Source organism: Pongo abelii, chromosome 18 (genome assembly GCF_028885655.2).
Source record: "Pongo abelii isolate AG06213 chromosome 18, NHGRI_mPonAbe1-v2.0_pri, whole genome shotgun sequence".
NCBI lineage: Eukaryota > Metazoa > Chordata > Mammalia > Primates > Hominidae > Pongo > Pongo abelii.
Window position 1 is genome coordinate 26,782,966 of NC_072003.2, and position 24,749 is coordinate 26,807,714.

Genomic DNA, 24,749 nt, shown 5'->3' on the forward strand with positions numbered 1-24,749 from the left:
CTCTGCCAATCTTGTGGGGGGAAGGGGGTGACAGTGTCTCTCTGTGGACCAGGCTGGAGTGCAGTGGCATGATCCTGGCTCACTGCAGTCTTGAACTCCTGGGCTCAAGTGATTCTCCCACCTCAGCCTCCCAAGCAGCTGGGACTACAGGCATGCGCCACCATGCCTGGCTAATTTTTCAAATTTTTTGTAGAGATGGGGGTCTTGCCATGTTGGCCAGGCTGGTCTCGAACTCCTGAGCTCAAGTGATCCTCTCAGCCTCCCAAAATGCTGGTATTACAGGTGTGAGCCACTGCACCCAGCCTGGCGGTCTTTTCTGATTCTGATTCTGAGGCCAGCCACAGGCTCAGCTCTTCAGTGAGCCAGCACGGAGACCATCTGTGTGGCATCCAGCCCACCTCACCTCCCTGCGGCCCCAGGGCATGGCCTCCTGGCCTCTGAGTCTGGCGGGTAGTAGGGCAGGAAGAGGCTCTCAGAGGCGCAGCTCCTCATGGCTTGGTGCGTGTGGAGAAGCAGCTGTGGGAAGCGGTTTGTGAAGTACCGGACGAAGCCATCAGGGACTTGGCCGAGTGCCTGTCGCACCTCAACTGGGAGCTCCCTGTAGTGGTGCTTCTGTGGGTAGGTAGAGCAGAGAACCCTGGCTCAGCTGCAGCCAGGCCTCCCCAAGACCCAGGCCCACCCAGGCCCCAACACATACCTTGTTCCTCACAGCACGGAGCAGGTCTCGCACTGATGTCCCCTTATAGGACCGGAACTTTCTCAGATCTGTGGACAGGGAGTTCAGTGGCAAAACCGTCCCTGCTGGGCTCCCCTCCACCGCCCAGGCCCACCTGAGTGTGGCCTCTACCTGTCTGCAGCGGCATGGAGATGTGCTTGTGCCAGTTGTCCCGGACTACCGCGCAGCCTCCCGCCTCCAGTGCCCTCACCAGGGGCTCCTGCTCAGACTCCTTCTCCAGCCAGTCACTGACGTCCTGGGGCCCAGAGAGCTCCTGAGCCTTGTGACCCGGGCCAGAGGCCGCATAGCTAGGAGTGTGTTGTCTCACTTAGGGGAGTGGTTTAGGGTGACTGACAAGGATCATTGCCTCTGGGGGCATGAAGCTTCTCTGTGCCACACCTCTGTTATTTACCACCAACCTATGAGCTTGGTACTGCTGTCCCTATTCTACAGATGAGCAAACTGCAGTTCAGAGGCATGAAGTCTCTTGCTCAAGTTCACACAAGTGCAGTGGGCTATTGGCACAGCATGAATGATGACTCAGGTGGAAAGGAATGGGCTATATTCCCATACAAAGGGCAGCTGGGGCTGGCAAAGCTGGCAATGAGTGGACCAGAGAGTGCCAAGATGGCGGAGTTTAGGAGTCCAGGCTGGCTCCCAGTTTAGGGAAAGAGCTAGGCTGCCAGGACCAGGTAGCTCTTCCTGTTTTCCCTCAGCCAATCTAATATCCCATTTCTTATTGCTCAGGACCCAAACTTAGGACTTTTGGGTGCCATTCCCAAGCTTTCCTTCTGACCTGGAAGAACTGGAGTTGCTTGGCTCTGCTCCAAAAGAAGGGGTGGGCCAGCACCTGGGGGGCAGAGGGGCGTGGCTGCGGCAGTGGGCTCAACATGGCTCCAACCAGGTCCCGGGCAACCACCTTGTCTGGAGGATGGAAGAGGAGGAGAGTCTGCTTCAGGCCTGCCTAGCGTCTTGCCCTTCCTCCCTTCTCTGCCCTGCCCAGGGCTCCCTCACCGTGGACCTCTTCCTCCAGGTGAGCCAGACAGGGAGCCCCTGTGAGGATGTTTGCCTGGCGATAAAGACTGTCTCCGAAGGGGTGGCTGCCACCAGAAAGCACGTAGTAGAACACGCAGCCTGCAGAGAAGATGTCCACAGCGCTGGTCTGGGGCCAGAGAGATGGGCATGAGAAGGAAATCCCTGCTTCCAGGAAGTCGGCCTGGCTAAATTCTCCCATGGGCTGATAGAGCAGCCAGGGGTGTGACTCAGACTGGAACTCAAGATGCTTCCCGGGCAGCATCTCCTTGGCTCTAGATCCCTCCCCTCTACACCACTATAGGGGGCCCATGGTTTTCATCCAAAATCTTTGCCCCTACTGAGCTAGTTCAGGTTTCCAAGCTTCCTTACTGCAGGGTGTAGGCAGGTTACATAAGTGGGTGCCATACATGAGGCAACAAGGCAATCAGGAGGATTGTGGTGACCTGGCATGGGTTCTGTCTGCAGGGGCAGCTGGTCCTTAGCTCCAACCGGTTGTCACCAGGGGACTCTCCAGGGTGGCAGAGCTGATTTTGTTTTTTTTTAGTTGGGGCCTTGCTCATGTTGCCCAGGCTAGAATGCAGTGGTGCAACCACAGCTCACTGTAACCTCAAACTCCTGGGCTCAAGCAATCTACCTCGGCCCGAGTAGCTGGGACTACAGGCATGTGCCACCATGCCTGACCAATTTTAAAATTGTAGAGATGGGTCTTCTTATGTTACCCAGGCTGATCTTGAACTTTTGGCCTCAAGCGATTCTGATTTTTTTTTTTTTAAAGAAAATCCAGAAATCCAAATTTTATGTGGAATTTCTCAAACGTTAAAATATTGGGCCAGGCATGTGGCTGACACCTTGTAATCCCAGCACTTTGGGAGGCCAGGAGTTCAAGACCAGCATGGGCAACATAGTGAGACCCTGCCTCTACAAAAAAATACGAAAATTAGCTGGGTGCCATGTTGTGTGCCTGTAGTCCCAGCTGCTTGGGAGGCTGAGGTGAGAGGATCCCTTGAGCCCAGGAGTTTAAGGCTGCAGTAAGCTGTGATGGTATCACTGCACTCCATGACAGAGCAAGACCCTGTCTCAAAAATATATATATAGGGCCAAGCACAGTGGCTCACGCCTATAATCCCAGCACTTTGGGAGGCCGAGGTAGGTGAATCACCTGAGGGCTGGGAGTTTGAGACCAGCCTGGCCAACATGGCATAAACCCCATCTCTACTAAAAATACAAAAATTAACTGGGCATGGTGGCACCTGCCTATAGTCCCAGCTACTAGGGAGGCTGAGGCAGGAGAATCACTTGAACCCAGGAGATGGAGGTTGCAGTGAGCTGAGATCACGCCACTGCGCTCCAGCTTGGGCAACAAGAGCAAAACTCCATCTCAAAAAAAAAAAAAAAAAAAAGAAAAAAATATATACATATTGGCCACTAATTTAAAAATAAACTGTACAGTCTCATGACATCATGCATTTAGTCCTTGAGCCCAGCTCACCACTTTGAGCTTTCTCTCAACTTTAGGAGTGGGGGTGGCCTTCTCTGGTGACTGTCCTTTTGTGTGATTGGCATCCATTTCTCTGGCTTCAACTTCCGCCCACACACTGTGATTCAAAATCCATAATTCAGGGGTCCCAAATGCAAGCGTCTCTGTGTGGGTCAGACGCTACTCTGTGTATCAACTAATTAGCTCATCTGATGCCCTCCTAAACCTTCGACACCGGTGGTTCTTGAACTTGGCTCCACATAAAAATGACCCAGGCAATTAGGTCAAAATCACTGGGTGTGGGGCCTGGGGTTTTGTTTGTTTGTTTTTTGTTTTTTGAGAGAGAGAGTCTCACTCTGTTGTCCAGGCTAGCGTGCAGTAGTGTGATCTTGACTCTCTGGAACTTCCACTTCCTAGGCTCAAGCGATCCTCCCACCTCAGCCTCCCAAGTAGCTGGGACCACAGATGCACACACCCACACCGGCTAAATTGTGTGTGCTTTTGGTAGAGACGAGGTCTCCCTAGGTTACCCAGGCTGGTCTCGAACTCCTGAGCTTAAGCAATCCGCCTGCCTTGGCCTCTCAAAGTGCTGGGATTACAGGCATGAGCCACCGCACCCGGCAATGGGCATTCTTTTTTTAAGTTGCGCAGTGGTTGTGAAGCACAGTGAAGATTACAAACCATTTTCTAGCTCAGGGTTTCCCAACCTCAGCACGACTGGCATTTTGTTAGTTCTTTGTGTTGGGTGCTGTCCTGTCCTGTAAGACATTTAGCAGCATTTCCAGCAGATGCCAGTAGCCCCTCCCTCCCAAGTCATGACAGTCAAAAATGTCTCCAGACATTGCCTAATGTCCCCTGGGTGGCAAAACAGTCCTGATACCGCTGTAAAAGGAGGGACAAATTATCCCTTCTTTAAGATGAAACAAGCTTGGAGGAGCAGCTCAAAGTCACACAGCAAGTGTCATGGAGTCTCCTCAGGAGGGGAACTGGGACAGGGACGGATTCCTGCAGCCTGGGGCAGCTGTGTGCCTGGAGGACTTGGTGGATAGACTCACAGGACTGTCTGGTGGCAGGAGCTGCAGGAGCTCGGGCGCCATCCAGCCTTCCGTGCCGGGGATGCCGGAGTGGAGGCTGAAGCTACAGCGGCCAGCAGGCAGCTTCTTGCAGAGGCCGAAGTCTGAGAGCACCACCCTGCCCAGGCCCTGGCTGTCAGGCCCGGTGATGAGAATATTGCCTGGCTTCAGGTCCCGGTGCACTGTGGGAGGGGAGCAGAAAGAAAGCCGGCTGCTGAGGGCGGAAGACAGGGGCTAAGGACAGGGAGCGGGAGGCAGGGGCAGTGCGGGTACCTATGTGTAAAGAGTGCAGGTGGGCCAGGCCAGACATCAGCTGCTGCAGCACTACCTCGGGCTCCAGGCCCCCGCGATCCAGGTCCGGGTTTTCTACGTACTGAGCAGCAGCAAGGGCCAAAGCATCACTCTCCAGCCCGGACCTTCCCACCCACCCTCCCTGAACCGCAGCTCACCTCCTGCAAGGAGGCCTGGCAGAGCTCCAGGGCAATGTAGTGGAACTGGGGTCCCCGCTCGGTGCAGAAGTAGCGGAGCACGTTGGGGTGCCTGTCAGACTCCTGCAGCAGTTGAACTTCCCGCCGAACCAGGCCAAAGCACTCGCGGAGGAGCCGCTTGACAGCCACTGCCCTTCCCTCAAACTGTCCCCTGGAAAGTGGGTGATGGCAGAGGCAGGGGGGCATTCAGGGAAAACAGATAAAGGGCCGGACATGGTGGCTCACACCTGTAATCCTAGCACTTTGGGAGGCCAAGGCGGGCGGATCACTTGAGGTCAGGATTTCGAGACCAGCCTGGCCAACATGGTGAAACCCCCATCTCTACTAAAAAATATATAAAAATTAGCCAGGCATGGTGATACACACCTGTAATCCCAGCTACTGGGAAGGCTGAGGCCCGGAATTGCTTGAACCTGGGAAGCGGAGGTTGCAGTGAGCTGAGATTGCACCACTGCCCTCCAGCCTGGGCAACAGAGCAAGACTCAAAAAAAAAACAGATAAAGGAAAGAGCAGGACTGGCGAGGAGTGAGGGATCAACCTGTACCCACCTCGGGGAGTCTTTGAAAGAATGTCTCTCCAGGGGACAGTGCCCATGAGGGCTGTGAATGCCATGTCCCCAGCTTGGCTCCTGGCTGCCACTCACCGGAAAACGAAAGTCCCACCTGCCCCGCGGCCCAGCACGTCCTTGGGATTGAAGGAAATCTTCCCCACTACGGTGAGTTGCTCAGCTGGGGGAGAGGAGGGTGGTGACTCAGGGAGCCTTTGCCCACCTTTGCTGGCCACTGGCCCAGTCCAGACTCACCTTGACCTTTTCTGGGCCTCCACCCTCCCATGCTCAGCCTGGTGCAGTGGGTAAGAGCAAGGGCCCAAGTGTCAGACTGTCTCGGTCCAATGCCTGGTGCTGCCACTGATTCTTTGTCTACTTAGGCAAATTCCTCACTTCTGTGCCCTCAGTATTCTCATCTGTAGAGTGGGGAGCTAAAGCTAAAGAGCCCACACAATATTATTGTGAGGATTAAATGGATATATAGAAAGAACGGGTGGAGGTGATGTTTGCTATATTATCCTCTTTTATTTCTCTCCCTCTTTCAGTATCTTCTGCACAGGTTTGTTTTGTTTTGTTTTGTTTTCCCTTTACATCCTCTGCCATTCTGCCCATCTCCACCAGTTGTAATTGAATCCTTTTAATTGACACTGAATCAGCTTCAACTTCAAGGTAAGGTGAGTTCTGGCAGTTGGAAGAGTGATGAGAGTGAGTGTAGCCACAGAAAAAAGACCGGACAGAAGCAGTGGGCATTGGATGCTAACCTGCCCAGAGTTAGTTCTAGGGCAGCAGGGATCCCCCTAGAGGCCTCGGTTTCCCATTAGGATGGGTGGGGTTGGCTCAGGTGGGCAAAGATCTGTAGGTTGGGACAATTACTGCCCTTCTCTTTGGGCAGCCTGTGAAAGACGTCTCACTCTGACCCTGGCAAATCTGGGCAGGCTGTGTCCTGCTCAGCTCCAACGGGCACTATTCATATAGCAAAACATATATGGCACCCTAGAGTTGTGCAGTGCAGTGCAGTGGTCCTGAGAACACTCTACTTTATAAGAGTTTTTAGCTTCAGTTTTTACAATCAGCTGTAGGAAGAGTAAATGAAAATCAGCATTAGGGCTGGGCACCGTGGCTCACACCTGTAATCCCAGCACTTTGGGAGGCCGGGAAAGGTGGGTCACTTGAGTTCAAGACCAGCCTGGGCAACATGATGAAACCCCATCTTTACCAAAAAAAAAAAAATTAGCCAGGCATGGTGTTGTGTTCCTGTCATCCAGCTACTCGAGAGGCTGAGGTGGGAGGATTGGCTTGAGCCTGGGAAGCAGAGGTTGCAGTGAGCTGAGATCACGCCACTACATTTCAGCCTGAGTGACACAGCAAGACCCTATCTCAATAATAATAATAATAATAATAATAATAATAATAATAATCAGCATTAGGGATCAGTGAGAAAACACCAAGTTGCACCTTAGCATTCCTCTGGATTATTTGCTTAGAGTTCACACTCATCTGTCAGCAAGATGCAGGCAGTACCTTTGGTATACACTGGACTTTCTGGTGTAGATGGGCTCAGGCAGGGCCTTGCTGGAAGCACATCACCCACACATAGGAAAAACAGGCAGATCAGAGAGCAGGGACAGAGCTGCTTAAACGAACCCTGCTCATCTGACTGCAGGTGACAGTCACCCTTCTGGGCCCTCTTTGTGTTACTGGCTCTGCTGGACTCAGAGGCTCTTGTGTGTCTGCTCTCAGTGCTCTCGGCATGGAGTAAACACTTGCTTAGAGTTTCCTGGATTAGATGTTCAGAAGCACTCTCGAAGAGATAGGCCAGACTTAAGGCCACAAAGGCCTTCAATGCAGATATAATGAGCTGGGGAGGCTCAGTCTGCACACACAGATATTTGCCATCACTTTGCTCAGCCTTTTGCATAATTATAATGGAGAGGCAGCAAATGTGGGAGTTTTTGTCGTTGTTGTTGTTGTTTTAGAAGCAGGGGCTCACTCTGTCACCCAGGCTAGAGTGCACTGGCGTGATCATAGCTCACTGTAACCTCAAACTCCTGGGCTCAAGCAATCCTCCTGCCTCAGCCCCCGAAGCAACTGGATTACAGGTATATGCCTCCATGCCTGGCTAATCTTTTTGTACTTTTAATTTTTGTAGAGATGGGGCTTCACTATGTTGCCCAGGCTGGGCTCAAGCAATCCTCCCACCTCAGCCTCCCAAGTTCAATTCTAAAGTAATCAAAAGTTGTCGTGTCAGGGAGAAAGGGCATACAGTCAGAATTACCTCTGGAAATCCTGAATACACATGATGGAGTTTGCTGCTTCTTCTACACAGGTTGGGGAACACTTACAGTCAGTCACATTCTTTCACAGGTATTTGCTAGGTAATGTTCAAACAGGGGCACCATCCCACAGAAATTAGGGCACTTGCTGGAGCCAGCCACATGCATCTGGACTCCTAAGCTGCCACTTATTAGCTTTGTGAGCCGGGGGTAAAGATGGGAGTTGTCACTAGACCTTTCTGCCTTAGTTTCCTCTTCCATAAAAGGAGAATTCTGTAATAAAATTTGCCTCACAGGAATGTTATCTCATGAGTTAATGCATTCAAAGGATTCAGAACAGTGCCTGGTATAGCCTGGTATACAGTAAGTGCTATAGAAATGTTATCTCTGGTTCAGGCTGGATTGCATCCACTTGTTATTGAATACATGATGCAGCCAGAGGTCCTGAGGGAGGCCCAGCCAAACACATGTAGATGAATTTGTGTAAGTTTTTGTTTTTGTTTTTTGTGGGTTTTTGTGGGTTTTGTTTTGTTTTGAGGCAGAGTCTTGCTCTGTTGCCCAGGCTGGAGTGCAGTGGCGCAATCTTGGCTCACTGCAACCTCTGCCTCTTGGGTTCAAGCAATTCTTGTACCTCAGCTACCTCCCAGTAGCTGGAACTACAGGCACCCACCACCACACCAGGCTCATTTTTGTATTTTTAGTAGAGATGTGGTTTCACCACATTGGCCAGGCTGGTCTCAAACCCCTGACCTCAAGTGATCCCCCTGCCTTGGCCTCCCAAAGTGCTGGGATTACAGGCATGAGCCTCCGTGCCCGGCCAAATTTATTCAAGTTAAATGAAAGTTGGCTGTGACTCCACTGTGTTTTGTGAACCATAAAACAGTCCCTGAGGACTTTGACAAGAATGACCCTGGGGAAAGATGGAGTCCTGGTTGTCCAGGTAAAGACGAGCCAGACTCAACTTGAGTCAGAAGGTCCAGGGAGATGGGCGTTTTGGGGTACAGTGGGGTGAGTATTACTTGGACCCACCCAGGGCCAGTAAAATGACAAAAACTACAACAGCTCAGGGCTCAGGAAATCCTGCTGCAGGGCCCTCTAAAAGAGCTGACCCCTGAGGAAGGGGAGCTGTTTTCCTCTGGGCTAAGGCACAGTGACCACAGAGGCGGACATTGCAAACAGCACTGGAGTATCAAGCCACGTGTGGCGTAGACTTCCGCCTGAGAAGGTGATGGCAGGGTGGGGCCAAGGTATGAGGAAGTGGCTTGAGCAGTGACTAGAAGGTGCCAGCACAAGTTCACAAAGACAACCAAAAACATGAGCCTAGCCCAGAGCCAATCAAGCAGAAGTAGCCTGGGCTGATTGGTAAAGGCATGCAAGAAGCCCCCGGAACATTCCAGATGCCAGAGGAACCTTGAAAGGTTCACAGCTCACTGCAGCCTTGACCTTTTGGACTCACGCAATCCTCCTGCCTTAGCCTCCTGAGTAGCTGGGACTACAGGTGCACACCACCACACCCGGCGAATTGTTTGTATTATTTGTAGAGACGGGGTCTCCCTGTGTTGCCCAGGCTGGTCTCGAACTCCTGGCCTTAAGCAGTCCCCACCTTGGCCTCTGAAAGTTCTGGGATTACAGGTGTGAGCCACCGTGCCCAACCTAAAAGGGCTTTAGTCTTTAAGGACTAAATTGAGAAAAGATAAGAAAAGCACTTAAAAAATAAAAGGTACTAAATTGTACAAAGGTCATTTACTATTATTGTTCCCAAATATAACATCATTTTAACATGAATATTAATATTACCTAAGTATTATTTAATAATAATGATTGTGACTTCTCATGATGAGATGATGTAATGAGCTGGATATTATTATTCCCATTTGACAAACGAAAAAACTGAGCTCAGAAGAGGTAAACAGAGAGCAGCCTTAGATCTATACCCAGTTTTATCTACACCCAGGTTCCTTGAAAATAATAATACAATAATGAGCTGGGCATGGTGACTCATGCCTGTAATCCCAGCACTTTGGGAGGCTGAGGTGGGAGGATCGCTAGAGGACATCAGTTCAAGACCAGCCTGGGCAACATAGCAAGACCCAATCTCTGCAAAAAAACAAACAAACAAACAAAAAAAACCCAAAAACTTTAAAATTAGCTGGGCATGGTGGTTTATGCCTGTAGTCACAGCTACTTGAGAGGCTGAGGAAGGAGGATTTCTTGAGCCTAGGAGCTTGAGGCTGCAGTGAGCTATGATTGTGCCACTGCACTCCAGCCTGGGCAACAGAGCAAGATCCTGTCTCCAAAGAAATAATGATGAAAAAATGACAGCAGACACTCCTAGAGTGCTCAATTACATAGGAGGCTCTACTCAAAACACTCTTTTTAATTCATGTAGACCTAACCACCCCACTATAGTGGCTTTTAATAAACCAGCTTTGCAGTTAAATCTGCCCCTTGCTTTTCTCTGTTCCTGACTGCCCTGTCTTGTTTACTCAAGCTCACCTTCAGGGTCGTCGAGTGGCTGGGCTTGCTTCGAGGGACTTTGAAGCCTCTTCTGGCTCCTCCGGGTGGCCCCTGAGTTCAGGGACTGGGCATCCTGGGAGATGTGAGCAGAGTCTGCAGATGCCAGGGGGGTCTCCTGCTGCTTCTCCACCACCTGCGGCTGCTGCTGTAACATGAGAGCCTAAGAGAGCTTTGTCCTGGCCACGCCCTGCCCCGTGATGGGCCCAGTATCTGTGACTGAGATGGCCTCACCAGGCAGCATGAACTTACAGAGCAAGATTGCAGGGGCCTGGGGAGCTGCTGGGAGGGAGGCAGGGGGCAAAGTCAGAGCTGGGTAGAGGGAGAGAGTTGCTGAGTGGTCTCAGAGAGGAGAAGCAGCATTGTCCCCAGATAGAACTGAGGTCAGGGCGGTGGGCCTACCTGCCTCATCACAAAGAGAATCCACCCTCCCAGGAGGACAGCAGTGAGGCTAGCTGCCAGCAGGTCTTGGGGTCCCAGCCCCAGGTAATAGTCTGGAGTTTTTTCTTCTGGATGCAGCTCAGAGTCCCAAAGTTTCTCTCGGCTCAGGCTCAATAGCTGGGGATAAAGGGCCCTTCACTTTTAGCACCTCCTTCCACCAGGGAACCCCTAACTTTTCTTCAGCACCCAGCATAGGGCTGGGCTTAGCTGAAGGGGCAGTGAGTGGTCTGTGTATGGTGGGAAACGTGGCACTCTCCACAGTGCTGAAACATCATGTTGCCCAGAATGGTTTTCTAAACCTACCCAATGACCAGCGTTTCATGGGATGTCACTAAAAAATACAGGTACTCTTGGAATGTCACTAAAAATATAGATATCCACCTCCAGAGATCCTAAATGCGTTAGCGCTGGAGTGGGCTCCCAGGTGATTCTGATGAGCAACCGGATTTGAGAATTATTGCTCTAGGCCATGGCTGTTCCTTCTAACCTTGAGCTACTTACTAGTGATTTTGGTCCAAACCGCTCCCAGGAGCACATGCTTTTATAGTTTTTGTCTTCAGTGAATATTTTACAATTTTTACACTGAAGAAGAATAAAGAAAATGTGACCTACGTTTCATGATTTAAACAGTCAATGTCCTTTTTTTTTTTTTTTTTTTAAGAGACAGGGTCTCACTGTGTTATCCAGTGCAGTGGTGTGACCATAGCTCACTGCAGCCTCAAACTCTTGGGCTTGAGCGATCCTCCCACCTCAGCCTCCTGAGTAGCTGGGACTACAGGTGCACACAACCATTCCCCACTAATTTTTTATTTTTATTTTTTTGTAGAGATGGGGTCTTGCTATATTACCCAGGCTGGTCTCAGACTCCTGACCTCAAGCCATCCATCCTCCCACATTGACCTCCCAAAGTGCTGAGAATATAAGCATGAATCACCATGCCCAGCCACTTTTAGACACTTCTAACGTGTTTCTGGCAGTAACAACAACAACAAAAAGTTTGTCTTCTGGGAAATTGTGTGAGGTCAATTGCCCCACCCCCGATTGTTATTCTTAGCAGCCTGAGGAAAAGGTCCAAGGGCTATTCCCCCATCTGCTGGGGCCTCCCTATCCCCCACTCTCTGCCCTTCCAGCACTGACCTCCAAGAAGAAGGCTGGGGCCTGGGTATTCTCTGGAGGTCTTGTCTCTGCAGTTCCACTCCCCGGGGTGGGATGGACCCTCAGCATGGTGGTGTGCAAGACTGGGGGTAGCTCGTGGTGTCCTAAGGTGGGGGGCAAAAGCCATCAGGCTGAAGGGGACTTTAGCTTTCCAGCTCAGAAGCTGGGCTCACAGGTTCTTTATCTTCATCTACTCCCAATTTGAGCCAGAGGATCTCACCAATGAGCAGCCACTGGCTTGGGAGGGCCACACTGCCTGAGGGATATCTAACAGCAGTGCTGGGTGAGCCCTCTCGCTCTCCTGAGACTTGGAGTGTCACCTCATCTGTGGTGGGGCCATCTGCGGGGGCCAGGGTCAGTCCACGAGGCTATGGCAGAAGATGGAGAGCCATGAGTGAGGGAGGTTCTTCTCCCATTCATCCTCTTTCCAGCCCACTCAGAGACCACTTCTTACCACCAGGGCCACTCCTGTGTGGACCAGTGCTTTAGAGACATAGAAGCCAGTTTCATCCTTCCCCACATACAGCGTCATCCTAGCGGGAGAGAAGAAAAAGAAGAGAAGAATGAATGCTGGTGATGGGTAGTTTCAGTTATGAAGGTACTCATGCCCTTGTATATTTCCCTCTCACATTGACTCGCTTAGCCATGAGACTTGCTTTCATCATTTAGACAACAGCAAATGTGACATAAGGAGAGGCTTGAAAAGTGCTTGTGCCTTCAGACTTCCTTATGCATTTTTCTTTAGACCCTGAGACTACCGTGGGAGAAAACCCAGGCTAGCCTGCTGGGGTGTGAGAGACCTCTTTAATCCCCCATAGGCCAAACAGTCCATCAACTACGAGATAGGTGAGTGAGGCCATCCTAGATTCTCCAGACTCAACCAAGCCATGAGCAGACTGCAGAAAAACCACCCACCCCAGCTGACCCACAGAATCTTGAAAAATAATAAATTGTTGTTTTTTAAGTTCTCTGTTTTGGGGCAATTTGTTATGAAGCTAAAGCTATAAAGCTGATACATGTTCTATAGTCATGATTTCAAATCTGTGTCTAACCCAGACCTCCTTCAAGAGCTCAATTTTCTAAATATAAACTCATCACATCATTCTTTACTTCTTCCTCCTTCTCCCCCACCTCCTCTAGTGTTCCCTGCCTCTGAAAATGACAGTACCCACTTGCTTCTAGAAACCTAAGCATGATCTTTGACTCCTTGTTCACAATAATCAAACTCCCTAGTCACCAAATTTTTACTGGTTCTTCCTTCTAATACATCTTACACTCCACTTATTTTCCTCTCTCTAGTTTCTGCTCTAGTATAAAGTATCTTCATTTCTTGCCTGAACAAATCAATATTCCATGAATGGTCCACTTCTTTCCATATACCACTCTAAGATATTCTTTCTAAAATGAAAATATGATCAAATCACTTCCTTCCTTAAAACTCTCTAGTGACTTTTTAACTTTGGGAGAAAATGTCCAAGCCCTTTAAATGATCCTACAAGATCTCTTCTTAGCTTATAATCTCAGACTCTACTCCTTTCTTAGGTCTGTATTTCGGTCTTATTTAATTTTTTCCTGTTGCCTGAATTCTATGCTCTCTCATCTTTCTCATTTCCTATTCATTTTTTAGGTTTCAATTTAGATGTTCCTTCCTCCAGGAAGCTTTCCATGACTGCCTCCTGTCCCCAGTCTTGATGTGGGTACTCTTCCTATACATTCCCACTGCATCTTATACTACTCTCATCTCATCCTTTATCATATCAGGTTGCAATAGTCTCTTTACATATCTGTCTCTCCCATTAGACTTGGGTTCCTGAGGCAGGAACAATGGCTGGGTTATTTGCTATTGTACTCCCAGACTCTAGTGAGACTGGCACACAGTAAGTGCTCAATTAATATTTGCAGAATGAATGGAATGAATAGATGATCCCTGAGTTTCCCAAGCTGCCTACTGGTTTCTCAAGATGGGGACACTAAGGTGTTAGATGCAATAAGGTTGTTATTTAAAGTATTTAACAATCCAGAAGGCACAGCACCTACCAACAAGAACAGATTAAGACCTGGAGTCCCCCTCTGATATGGTTTGGCTGTGTCCCCACCAAAATCTCATCTTGAATTCCCATGTGTTGTGGGAGGGACCCGGTGGGAGGAAATTGAATCATGAGGGCTTTCCCATGCTGTTCTCGTGATAGTGAATAAGTCTCCCAAGATCTGATGGTTTTATAAGGGGGAGTTTCCCTGTACAAGCTCCTCTCTTTGCCTGCCCTCATCCACATAAGACGTGACTTGCTCCTCCTTGCTTTCTGCCATGATTGTGAGGCTTCCCCAGCCATGTGGAACTGAAAGTCCAGTTAAACCTCTTTCTTTTGTAAATTGCCCAGTCTTGGGTATGTCTTTATCAGCAGCATGAAACAGACTAATACACCCTCCTAGGCCAGATCTTACCCTATGAGTTGCTGAACAGTGGGGGCTACCCAGGGGTTCCCAGGGACACTTGGAGGGTAGCACAGGACACTGGTTATTTACCAATCAGTTGGGTAAGTAACCAATTTGAAATGTTTTGACCCCTGGTTCAGCTGTACTGGTGTGTCACAGCTGAACATCTTGCCTGGCTATCAGACCCGGGTTGCAACACTCCCAGATGGCTCCCTCCCTGGGCCCCAGGCACAAACACCTACAGCAGCTGGGTATCCAAGGCAGAGAAGAGGGTGGCTGCGTCCTGGGGACCTGAGGCAGGCAGTCGGATGTGGCCCCAGCGGAGGGCGAGGAAATGCAGAGTGTCTCGGGCCAGCGTGAGATGCGGCAGCTGGCGCAGGCCATCCTGGTGCCAGGTGTAGACACCCATCACAGGCACGCCCAGGTCCTGTGTCCACAGCACCGTCCCGTTTCCTGGGTCCACAGTGAGCAGCAGGCCCATCCCACAGGATGCCAGGTGGCTCATGTCTGTTGAGAAAGGTGGCTGGGGAGATGTGGTTGGAAGCTCTTCTAAGAGGGTCCAACGGTGGGCCCTCTGGGTGAGGGGTTACTCTGGTGTGTGGAGATCACATGGAGGGTTATCAGGACATGAGAAGATTCGTTGGAGTTCATGGAGTCACTTTGAAAACGAGGCCATCAGTCAGGGTCATTCAAAGGTGACTCAGATGTGTGGGAGTCAGTTTGGGTCACTTAGGATGGTGGGGTATTGCTCATGGTCAACATATGGTCACCTAGCATGGATCAATCAGGGTGGCCTGGAGGCATTTGGGTCACTTGAGAGTCACTTAGAGTGTGAGAGGGGTCAGTTGGGGCAAGTAGGTGACCTCACCTCTGCTGAGGTGACCTGTGTAGGGTCTCATGCAGAATGATGGAATCAGGGCTTGAGGAGGCCTTAGGGGCACCTGTAAGGTCACTCAGGCAGTTGGGTATCAGTCATAATATCAAGGTGGTGGGCCAGGTGTGGTGGCTTATGCTCGTAATCCCAGCACTTTGGGAAGCCAAGGCAACACTTTGAGACCAGCCTGGGCAACATAGCAAGACCCCATCTCTACAAAAAAATTAAAAGATGAGCTGGGCTTGGTGGTACACACCTGCAGTCCCAGCTATTCAGGAGGCTGAGGATAGAGGATCACTGGAGCCCAGGAGTTGGAGGCTATGGTAAGGTGTGATCACAGTACTGCACTCCACCCTGGGTGACAGACTGAGACCTCATCTTACAAAAAATGGTGGGGACTGGTCAGGGTCACCTGGGGAGTCAGTCTATGGAAGAGGCTACTTAGGGTCAGCTTTCAGGGGTTATATATCGGGGTCAGTTAGGACACGCAGAGATTGCTCAGGGGCTGTTTGGGGTCACTCTGGATGTGGGAAGTCATCCAGGGTTACCCTGTTGGGGCCACTTGTAGTATAGAAGAGTTAGCAGGTTGAGGGATTGGTCAGGAGGGTCAGTCTGGGTGTCGAGGGAGCCACTTGGGGTCAGCCATCAGGGGTGTGCCATTTAGTATATGGGGTTCCTGGAGAGGTCAAGTGGGTCAAAATGTGGCTGGGAATTGGTCATGGATGATGTTCAGGGTTCCCTGGGTTGGGGACCTTGCTCCAAGATGGGACCAGAGAAAGGTGGAACTCACATTTCCCAGGTGAGCCATCCATGGGGGGCGCTGAGTAGCGGCGGTAGGTGGTGTTCCAGCGCAGGGCTGGGGCTCTTGGGTCATGCATGGTGACCGTATACTCTGGGGATCCCAGAAGCAAGATTACCAGGAACGTCCATGTAATGCTCCCTCCAACCCCAGGGGCCATTTATCTTGTAGGAGTGAGGGTTTCCTGAGCACACAGCCTAGAGACCTGGAAGCCTGTGAACATCACAGTGGCAGACTGGAGCTGTCTTGTTTACAGCTCTATCCCTGGCTCCTAGTTCAGTGCTCTGTGGAATGTTTGTTGATGACTAACAGACTGACTGTCCTGAATTCAACTTGGTTAGCCACAGCCAGATCTCAGCAGAGCAAAAGGGGAGGCTGCCCAGCGCTTGAGGAACAGCTGGGGCCCGACTCACGTGTTCGGCCAATGTAGAGGCGGGGGGTGGAGGGACCCTCTGTGGTCAGTGTCATCTGGGTCTCCCCTGACTCAGGGTCCACCACAAACCAGGCATCCTGCTTCCGGCCTGTGGAGGTGGAAAGTGTGTTAGCTCTCAAGTTGGCATGGGAAGAGGTGTGGCCTTGCCACTCTTGTGCCTAATTAGCCTGTCACGACTTAGATCCCTACCTCTGCTGGCTGAAACTGGACCCCACAGGCTGAAGAGATGCTCACCTGTGTAGAAGACCCCATCAGAGCTGCGGCAGGGAGAGGCATGAACCAGCTCAGGGATGGTGAATGGCAGTTTCTAGGAGAGGGAAAATTTCCAGGAAGGAGTCAGAGCAGAAACACACAGTGCTCACTTTGCCAGGTGAGCCAATTTCCATAGCAACCAGTTAACAGGTATTACTATCATTTCCACTTTTTAGGTAAGGAAACTGGGGCTTGGAGAGGCCATGTAACTTGGCTAATGTCACACAGCTACTAAATGGCAGAGTCTGGCCTTGAACCCAGGCAGTCAGGCTCCAGAGCCAGCACACTGAATCATTTTGCTACACAGCCTCTTGAGGAAATGCAGAAATTCCCACACCCAGTGTCAAGGTACCACGAGAGCCACTTGCTCCTGGCCTGACCTGACCTCCTCCTCAAAAACTTGCACTGGGGCGGCCATGCTGGCTCATGCCTGTACTCCCAGCACATTGGGAGGCTGAGGCAGGAGGATCGCTTGAGCCCAGGAATTCAAGACCAGTGTGGGCAACACGGTGAGACCTCGTCTCTTGCTGAGCATGGTGGCGTGTGCCTGTAGTCCCAGCTACTTGTGAGGCTGAGGCAGAAGGATCGCTTAAGCCCAGGAGTTCAAGGCTGCAGTGAGCTATGATTGTGCCACTGCACTCCAGCCGAGGCGATAGAGTGAGATTCTGTCTCTAAACAAAATAAAATGAAACGAACAAACAAAAAAAAACCCGCACACACATCAAGTGGGGAGTTTAATTCCAAAAATCCAAAACAACTCACATGAATACTTCAAAACTGTCAACAGCCATGAGAGACTCACAGAAGTGAAGGAGTTGTTCTAGAATAAAGGAGACCATAGCCTGATGCTGGCTAGGAGTGGAGCTCCATCCTCCACCCTTCTCTGCTCTGCTTTCTCCCCAAAGCTGGGCCTGTCTGGGTTATGTCTGTGGGCACCATGTGCTCTGGCTTCCTGCTGGGTTTGGATAATGGGGACAGGGTGAGATCAGAGTATGCCCTGCTGTCCTTGTCACAAAGTCCCCACGGGCTGGCTGTATCCCTCCACCGAAGCCCTGAGGTCCCATCGGGTGGTGCTCTCGGGACAGCTCTCTCCAGCTCCAGGCTGCTGTAGCTGCTCCCTCCTAGCCTCCAGAATTAGGGCTGATAATGTCACCCCACTGTCACAAACCAAAGGCTACTGCATGATATGCTTTGGATTTGTGTCCCCACACAAATCACTTGTTGAATTGCAATCCCCATTGTTAGAGGTAGGGCCTGGTGGGAGGTGATTGGATCATGGGGCCAGATTTCTCCATTTGGTGCTGTTCTTTTTTTTTTTGGAGACATGGCATCACTCTGTTGTCCAGGCTGGAGTGCAGTGGTGCGATCTTGGTTCGCTGCAACCTCTGCCTCCCGGGTACAAACGATTCTTCTGCCTCAGCCTCCCAAGCAGTTGGGACTGCAGGCACGTGCCACCACATCTGGCTAATTTTTGTATTTTTGGGTAGAGACGGGGTTTCACCATGTTGGCCAGACTGGTTTCAAACTCCTAACCTCAGGTGATCTGCCTACCTCGGCCTCCCAAAGTGCTGGGATTACAGGCATAAGCCACCGTGCACAGCCAGTGCTGTTCTTGTAATAGAGTTCTCACAAGATCTGGTTGTTTAAAAGTGGGTGGCACCTCTTCCCTTTCTCTCTCTTGCTCCTGCTCTGGGCATGTAAGACATGCCTGCTTCCCCTTCGTGCCTTCTGCCATGATTGTAAGTTTCCTGAGGTCTCTCCAGAAGCAGAAGCTACTACACTTCTTGTACAGCCTGTAGAACCATGAGTCAATGAAACCTACTTTCTTATAAATTACCCAGTCTGAGGTATTTTTTTTTATTATAGCAATGCAAGAATGAACTAATATACTGGACTATCCCTTGTGGTTTCCTATACTCTGCTCACACTTGTAACAAAATGTCCTCAAACTATTCTATTTGAGTATGCCATGTGTTTGCAGCTGAGACCTTGCCTGATTCACACTAAAATTTCTTATCACTTCACCTTCCTAAATCATATACTTAAGACTTTTCTAGCAGGCTTCACCTGACATGGTTAGAATTCTGACAAAGAACTGGGTGTGGTGGTGTGTACCTGTAGTTCCAGCTACTCAGGATACTGAGGTGCGAGGATCGCTTGAGGCCAGAAATTTGAGGCTGCAGTGAGCCTTGTGATCGTACCACTGCACTCTAGCCTGGACACATAATGAGATGCTGTCTTTAAAAAATTTGTTTAAATTTAAAAAAAGGAATTCTGACAAAGCACATTCCACCCCATTCAGAGTCCTGATGTGGAAGATTGCAAAAAATGGCCACAGATTGCTTTTCATCTTGTATTCATGTCTGTGTCTGTGTCCCTTCACATGGTGAGTTTTCAGCTCCTTCCATAAAGGATGGAATCTGTTTTTTCACCACTGGATTCTCAGCTTGGCCATGTGACCTGCTTCGGCTGATGAGCCATTAGCAAATGTGACACAAACAAAAGCTTGAAAAGTGCTTATGTATTGCTGCTTTGGGGTCCCTTGTTGCTATCATGTGAACAAGCCTAGGCTTGCCTGCTAGGGATAAGAGACACATGGCCCAGCCACCCCTGCCAAAAACCAGCCAACTACCAACCAACTTTCAGAAACACAGCCATCCAGTTGACTAGCAGCTGACCACACATGCATGAACAAGTTCAGTCAAGACCAGCAGAAGAACCACTGTGCTGAGCCCAGCCTAAATTGTCATCTCACCAAATTCTGAGTTGAACAAATTTAGGTGATGTTTTAGTTTTAAGCTCTTGAGTTTTGGGTTGATTTTTATTTAGCAAAAGCTAACTGGTATATACATTTTTCTTTAAAGCCCTCAGAGTCCTGGAGAAGGCCCTGGGATACTTCCAGCTTGATAGTCAGATTGCCCGCAGACACAGCCAGACCTCCCCTTACCACCCTTTCAACAGGTCCCTCAGACAGCCTTCTCACAATGTGCTGAGTCCTGACTTACATCCTCTGCAGGACAGGAGATACTGACCATACTGCTTCTCCACCTCTCAGTGCTCCAGCTGACGAAAGCCCTGGCCCTCACCCATTCCTGAACACCATGGGATACAAACCATTAATCCCTGTTGTTTTTGGGTCCCCAACATGTACAGGCTGCCATCAGCTGGGTCAGAGAGAAAGGCCATTCTGTGGAGCAGAGAGAAACAAGGAGACCAATGGATGCTTGCCCCCCAGTTTCATGAAGGATCCAAATTCCCTCCAACTTCTCAGCTACTAGGAGCCTGTTCTTGTAGGAAACACCATGGGGCTCCAAGACCCTCCCCCATATCACATCCAGAGCCAATTCTCTTCCCTTATTTCCAACATGTCCCTGCCCCACATACAAACTCTCTCCAGACAACTGTGAGTCCCCCATCTCCCAGCAGCCTCCTCCTTAAAAGGCCCCAGGTTCACTTACTCTGTGACGTACATTGGTCCTTGGATGACGGGGTCTGCAGGGACAGGGACACAGAACATAAGCAGCTCCCTCCAGACTCCACTGAAAAGCACAGCTGATATTCACTGAGCTATGGCATGACTGTAATGTCAAGCACTTGTCGTGAATGTAATGCCGTCTTCCCAAAAACTCTGTCAGATAGGGTTATATCCTTTGCCCCATTTTACAGATGAGGATGTTGAGGATCAGAGAGGTAAGGTGAGTTTCTCAAGGCCACACAGCTGGTAAGCAGTGAAGCTGCCTGTAGATACCAGCTTATTGGATTCTAGAGCCCATGTTCTTATTCTCTATGCCACAGTGACTCCCCCTTCACCAATCTATGGGCCCAAGGAGGGAGGAGGGACCGCCTCTTGCTCACCATCCCTCAGAGTCCACTTCAGGTCCCCTGTCTGCTTGCTCAGTGCATGGAGACTTCCATCCAAGGTGGACACCAGCAGGAGGCTCTCTGGCCTGAGAGTATGAACCTGCGAGGGGGTAGAGACAAAGTCAGCTCTCTGAGGGGTCTGGGACCACCCTTTGCTCCTGTCCCAAGCAGGGTTGGCCATGACTCCCCTTCCCCCAGATGGGGACGCAGCAGGGGAAGAAGGGTGATTGGGGAACGTGCTGGTGTCACTCATCATCTCTTTAACCCTAGAGAGGGGTTATAGTGGGAGCTGGGGGCTTCTGAGGGGAGGTTTTGGCTCCCAATGTATTTAAATTCCCAATTACTTACCTCCTTCCTCAATTCATTCTGGTTTTCCAAAGAAGACTAAAGGCCTTTACAAAATGACTTAATTGTTTGTTTTGTTTCTTTTTGTTATTGTTCTTGTTGTTTTAATATAAGACAGGGTCTTGCTCTATTGCCCAGGCTGGAATGAAGTGGCACAGTCATAGCTCACTGTGACCTCAAACTCCTGGGCTCAGCTGATCCTCACACCTTAGCCTCCCAAGTAGTTGGGACTATGGGTGTGTGTCATCACACCTGGCTAATTTTTGTATTTTTTTTTGTAGAGATGGGGTCTTGCTATGTTGTCTAGGCTGGTCTGGAACTCCTGGCCTCAAGCGGTCCTCCTGCCTCAGCCTCCCAAACTATTGGGATTACAAGCATGAGCCACTGCACCCATTCTAAGACTGGTATTATTAGTTTTCCCATTCTACAGAGGAGGGAGACTGAGGCTCAGGAAAGTTAGGTCATTGGTTAGGTCATTGGCATAATGCCACAGAGATAATAAGTGGCAAAACTAAGGACTTGAGTTGCCATCCCTCTGATTCCTATGCCTGGCCTCTTTTTCCTCTGCCACAATGTCTACCTCTTTTGGGATGCCCCTTTCTGCCTCCCCAAACCAGCCCAGCTGGTTTTGGTGCCAGGCTCCAGTGGGTCCCCTGACCCAAGGCTGGGGGGTGCCCTTGGGAGGGGGGGCTGGAGCCACCCGTACTTACATCTGGCGCTCCTGGGCTCACTCACCTGCTTCAGTCCCTCCTTGAGCAAACAGGGTGAGGCTGAGCTCCCAGCAGGAGGCCTAACATCCGGGTGGCCCAGCCGCACCCCTATGGGCTCTAGAATGTGGCCTTTGTGGCCACATCCTGCTTCAGGACCCTCGGGTTTGGGGCTGAGCCACTGGTGTTGAGTGGAGAGTCAGGAAATTATCTGCTAGCCCCTCTTTCTTTCTGGGCTTCAATTTTGTCATCTGCAGCATGGCAGGAGGGAGAATGGTCTGGAGAAGAGGCTGCAGATTGGTTGCCCAGAAATGAATTTTATTTGACCATCTAGTGCTTAAAAATTTTTCAATTAGCTGCCAATTTTTAAAAAAATTTGATGATTTCTACAAAAAAAAAACCAAGATTTCAAATCTTTCTCATTTCTAATTTTTCCGGAGACACCCGATCTGGCCACACTGGGCTTGCATTCTTAGCTGGCAACCATGAGGTGGACCCATGAGGTGGAAGCTGGGAATGAGAGGTGCCTAATTCTACCTGATCGCTTTTGCCCCATGGGGGCTCCAGGTGGGACACCTGGATTCTTAGGCCAGGCGACTTTTGCCTCCTGGCTGCATTTCTGTAAGACTCTCCTACTCCTGGCACCGTGGGAGCAGATACTGACACTCCCAGCTCATTTCTCCCATAGGTTCTGAACTTGGGGTGCAGCCATGGGTAAGGGGACCGCATTGTAAAGCCTCTGAAATTGCAAAACTGGGCGTGCAGGCGCATTTCTCAGCAGAGGGCCCTAAAGTCAATCATATTTTCAAAGGAAGCCAGGATCCCCAGAAGTTTTAAGGGGCCTGGCTTTCGTGCCCGGGTGCCCCCCTCCCCCAGACTACACCCCTCCCTGCAGAAGAGGCGGGGTGCTCGGTCTACCCTTGCCTTTCCACGCTGGCAGATCTCCCCAGCTAGGTATTTGTTGGGGGCAACTGGCGGCTCCCCAAACCCAGGAGGCTTTTACTCCGTCGGGGCCGAGTTGGGACCACCCAGGCGTGAGGGAGGGAGAGGTGCCCCCGTGGCTCCGCCGCGCCCTCGCCCCAGGTGCGACGCCGCCCCCTGCGCCCCGCGACCCGACTTTGGGAACTTGGCGTCGGTCTCTGGCTCTCACCTGTGGACTCAGCGTCCCGAGCAGCAGCGCCGCAAACTGGAGCTGGAGCCCCAGCCGGGTCCACGGCCTCGACCCCCTGGCCGCACTCGCCATAGCGCCTGGGCAGCTGCACGGCTGGCCAGGTCCCTCGGTGCCTCCAAGGGAGCGCTCTGTCCCCGCCCGACCCGGAGAAGACTCCGCCCCTGGCTGGGCCTGCAACCCCAGCCTGGAGTCCTCGCCGATCCCCGCCCGCCCTTCTCATCACACTCCCAGCCGCATCCTCGCTTCCCAGGCACCACACCAAACACGGTGGGGCGCTTTCCTGAGAGAGGGATTTTACTGAGCCCACTTATGGAGAACTTACCATGTGCCGAGGACCGTGCCGGTTCATCATCAGCTCCTGGAGTCCTCACTGCACCGCAGGTACAAGCGGAGGCTGAGAGCCGCAGTCCCAATACAGATTCGCCTGATCTCAAAGCCTGCGCTCTTCATCACTGCACCAGCGGATCCCGCTGGGCTATCAGGAAATAGAGATTAATTGGTGAATTCAGTCATTCGTTCAATAAATATTTATTACGGGGCAGGTAAGTGGCTCACCTCTGTAATCCCAGCACTTTGGGAGGCCTAGGAGGGAGGATCACTTGAGACCAGGAGTTGGAGACCAGCAACATAGTGAGACCTCATCTCTACAAAAAAAACTGGCCAGGTGTGGTGATGTCCACCTGTAGTTCTAGCTACTCCGGAGGCTGAGGGGGGAGGATCGCTTGAGCCAGGAAGGCAAGGCTGCAGTGAGCTATAACTGTGCCATTGCACTCCAGCCTGGGCGACAGAGAGAGACACAGTCTCCAAAAATAAAATAAATAAATAAATAAATATGCATGTATTTATTTTTTGAGACAGAGTTTCGATCCTGTCACCCAGGCTGGAGTGCAATGGCACGATCTCGTCTCACTGTAACCTTCGCATCCTGGGTCCAAGCAATTCTCCTCCGGAGTAGCTGGGATTAAAAATGTGGGCCAACATGCCCAGCAAATTTCTGTATTTTTAGTAGAGATGGGGCTTCACCACTTTGGCCAGGCTGGTCTCGAACTCCTGACCTCAGTTGATCCGCTCACCTCGGCCTCCCAAAGTGCTGGGATTACAGGCATAAGCCACCGTGCCCAGCCAATAAATATGCATTTATTACAAGCTATGACATGCCTGCCTGGTGAACAAGATGATGAGGTCCCTGTCTTCGTAGAGCTTAGAGATTCCTATGCCTTAGATGTAAGACAACGCCGCATGGAAGGCCACCTTCTAATGGCCGTGACCACCCTTGCTCCTGGTAGATGTCTCCAGTTTTGTTCAGAGAGGGCCTGCCAGGGTCCTTGAAGGTAAGGTCCACCCTGTTTGCAAGTTTCAACTCATTCATGTCTCCTTCATCCTTGTGTAAAAAATAAAAATAAAAATAAAAAAATAAAAAACAAATCCCTGCTAATTTGAGGGTCATGCAGCCCAGCTCTGCCACCTTCTCCTCCTCCTCTTTGTCATCCTTGGCCCTCCTGGTCATCATCCCCTCACAGTTACTGAAAACTTGGTAGCTTGGCCCCTAGCCTTCATCTCCACCACAAATCCTGCCACTCTCCTTGGTGTCTTCAATGTCCAAGGTACCGCCTAGCCAGCATTGCAGCCTCTCAGTGGCTGTACCTCTTTGGAGACCTTATCCCCCACGCCACAACTGCACGTTATGTCCTGGGCCCTTGTCACACTCAGAACCACTTAGTTCCAACGTCCCTTTCTCTGATTGCAGTCTCCTCTCTATGCAACAGTTTCACCCCTTCATTCTCCCTATCCCTGTGCCCTGACCTACACGGTAACTTCATCTCACAGTCTCTCTCCCACTCTGTCAGCCCCTTCCTTGTCCTTATCCAGCTTGGACCTCCTAGCTGACCACCTGAAGGAACTATACCACTGTTTTAGGCTGGGTTTCCTAGAAACAGGTTGGGATTTTTGTGAAAGTTATTTCACACTAAGCCATGCCAGGAGTTCAAGAGCAGGAGTTCAAGAGTAGCCTGGGCAATGTAGCAAGACCTCAGTCTCTACAAAAAATAAAATATAAGCCAGGCACACTGGTGTGCACTAGTAGCCCCAGCTACTTGGGAGGCTGAGGTGGGAGGATCCCTTGATCCCAGGAGTTCCAGGCTGCAGGTAGCACCACT

At 50.8% G+C, this 24,749-nt stretch overlaps 1 protein-coding gene across 1 annotated transcript; it reads right to left on the minus strand.

Annotated features, from left to right (window-relative positions):
• Positions 1-12: 12 nt before the first annotated feature.
• Positions 13-22,680, minus strand: ERN2 (endoplasmic reticulum to nucleus signaling 2). The gene is made up of 22 exons (XM_054533654.1): positions 22,573-22,680; positions 20,365-20,470; positions 19,968-20,001; positions 19,624-19,696; positions 16,492-16,564; positions 16,238-16,345; positions 15,816-15,917; positions 14,394-14,658; positions 12,173-12,251; positions 11,939-12,086; positions 11,701-11,822; positions 10,525-10,680; positions 10,105-10,267; positions 5,432-5,516; positions 4,750-4,939; positions 4,574-4,673; positions 4,283-4,482; positions 1,730-1,877; positions 1,512-1,639; positions 848-971; positions 698-765; positions 13-612 (listed from the first exon to the last, which is right to left on the minus strand). The coding sequence occupies exons 1-22, from the start codon at positions 22,663-22,665 to the stop codon at positions 400-402; spliced, it is 2,778 nt and encodes a 925-aa protein (XP_054389629.1). The 5' UTR covers positions 22,666-22,680; the 3' UTR covers positions 13-399.
• Positions 22,681-24,749: the final 2,069 nt, after the last annotated feature.